Genomic DNA, 1,577 nt, shown 5'->3' with positions numbered 1-1,577 from the left:
CGGGTGCCGACGCTGATGATATCTGCCGCGATTTCCTGCGCAACGTCTGCAAGCGGGGCAAGCGCTGCCGCTTCCGGCACCCCGACATCAGCGAGGTGACCAACCTGGGCGTGCGCAAGAACGAATTCATCTTCTGCCACGACTTCCAGAACAAGGAATGCGTGCGCCTCAACTGCCGCTTCATCCACGGCACCAAGGAGGATGAGGACTGCTACAAGAAGACGGGCGAGCTGCCCCCGCGCCTGCGGCAGAAAGTGGCGGCGGGACTCGGCCTCTCGCCCGCCGACCTGCCCAACAGCAAGGAGGAGGTGCCCATCTGCAGGGACTTCTTGAAGGGTGACTGTCAGCGGGGTGCCAAGTGTAAGTTCCAGCACCTGCAGCGGGACTATGAGTACGAGGCGCGGGGCATGGCCACCCGGGAGCCGGGCATGGTGGCCGCCGTGCGTCGCTACGACCCCTACGATGCCATATATGACGGCGACCGCTACGACGACCACGAGCCCCTGCTGAAGCGGCGGCGGGTGGACGGGCTGTCCTTTGAGACCTACGAGTACAGCTTCGCCAACCCACGGACAGTGGAGTACCGGCTGCTGGAAGAGGAGAACATCATGCTGAGGAAGCGCGTGGAGGACCTCAAGAAGCAGGTGAACAACCTGATGGCGACCAACGAGGTGCTCTTGGAGCAGAACGCCCAGTTCCGCAACCAGGCCAAGGTGATGACGCTGAGCTCCACGGCCACGGCCACCGAGCAGACTCTGGCCCCCACCGTGGGCACCGTCACCAATTACAACCACAGCATCGCGCAGACCCACACCACGCTCAGCAGCCAGGCCTTGCAGCCCCGGCCCGTCTCCCAGCAGGATTTGGTAGCGCCTGCTGGCGCCCAGGCAGCACCCCCGGCCAACGCCGCTCCCCCCATGAACCCTGAAATCACCCCTCTCTCGGCCGCCCTGGCACAGACCATTGCCCAGGGCATGGCTCCCCCGGTCTCCATGGCCCCGGTGGCCGTTTCGGTGGCTCCGGTGGCCGTGTCGATGGCGCAGCCGCTGGGAGGCATCACCATGAGCCACGCCACCACCCCGATGGTGACGTACCCCATTGCCTCGCAGAGCATGCGGATAACAGCCATGCCGCACTGACGGCCCCCCGCCCGTGCCCATGCCTTTGCCTCCAGCTTCGGGGGCTGAGCGATGCAAAACTGAGGAACCCTCAGGAATCCTCGGGACCTTCATATCCAGGCTGGGGATGGAGGAAGGGGCATCTCCTCCTGGCCTTGAGCCGTGTGGCGGTGGATTCAGGGATGAGGGATGAATGGTGTGGGGGTGCCCGGTGCCTCCACCCTCTCTGTAGCCCCTGAATGGGACAGAGGGATAACCCTGGGACAGAAGGACGAGCTGCAGGGACCCTTTCTGGCTCTATCTTTGAGCTGTGCCCGGAGGGGGGCGGGGGAGGGGGGCAGCACCAGGACCCTCAGCGCAGCCTCCCCCCCCCTGCGTTCCGTGTAACGTTTTCAGCCATTAAACGCAATGACTCCAGCCGGTGCCCGCAGCGCCCCGCGGGCACACCGGCGCCGGGTG

At 65.3% G+C, this 1,577-nt stretch overlaps 1 protein-coding gene across 1 annotated transcript; it reads left to right on the top strand.

The window, feature by feature from the left end:
* Nucleotides 1-5: 5 nt before the first annotated feature.
* Nucleotides 6-1,535, top strand: ZC3H10 (zinc finger CCCH-type containing 10; the record flags this gene model as incomplete). The annotated part of the gene is made up of 1 exon (XM_010726825.2): nt 6-1,535. A coding segment is annotated over one exon (1,134 nt), but the record flags the coding sequence as incomplete, so codon positions are not given.
* Between the last annotated feature and the right edge of the window lie 42 nt (nt 1,536-1,577).

This window comes from Meleagris gallopavo, unplaced genomic scaffold (assembly GCF_000146605.3).
Source record: "Meleagris gallopavo isolate NT-WF06-2002-E0010 breed Aviagen turkey brand Nicholas breeding stock unplaced genomic scaffold, Turkey_5.1 ChrUn_random_7180001856890, whole genome shotgun sequence".
NCBI lineage: Eukaryota > Metazoa > Chordata > Aves > Galliformes > Phasianidae > Meleagris > Meleagris gallopavo.
The sequence above is the reverse complement of the archived record's forward strand: the minus strand, read 5'-3'. Positions and strand labels throughout refer to the sequence as shown.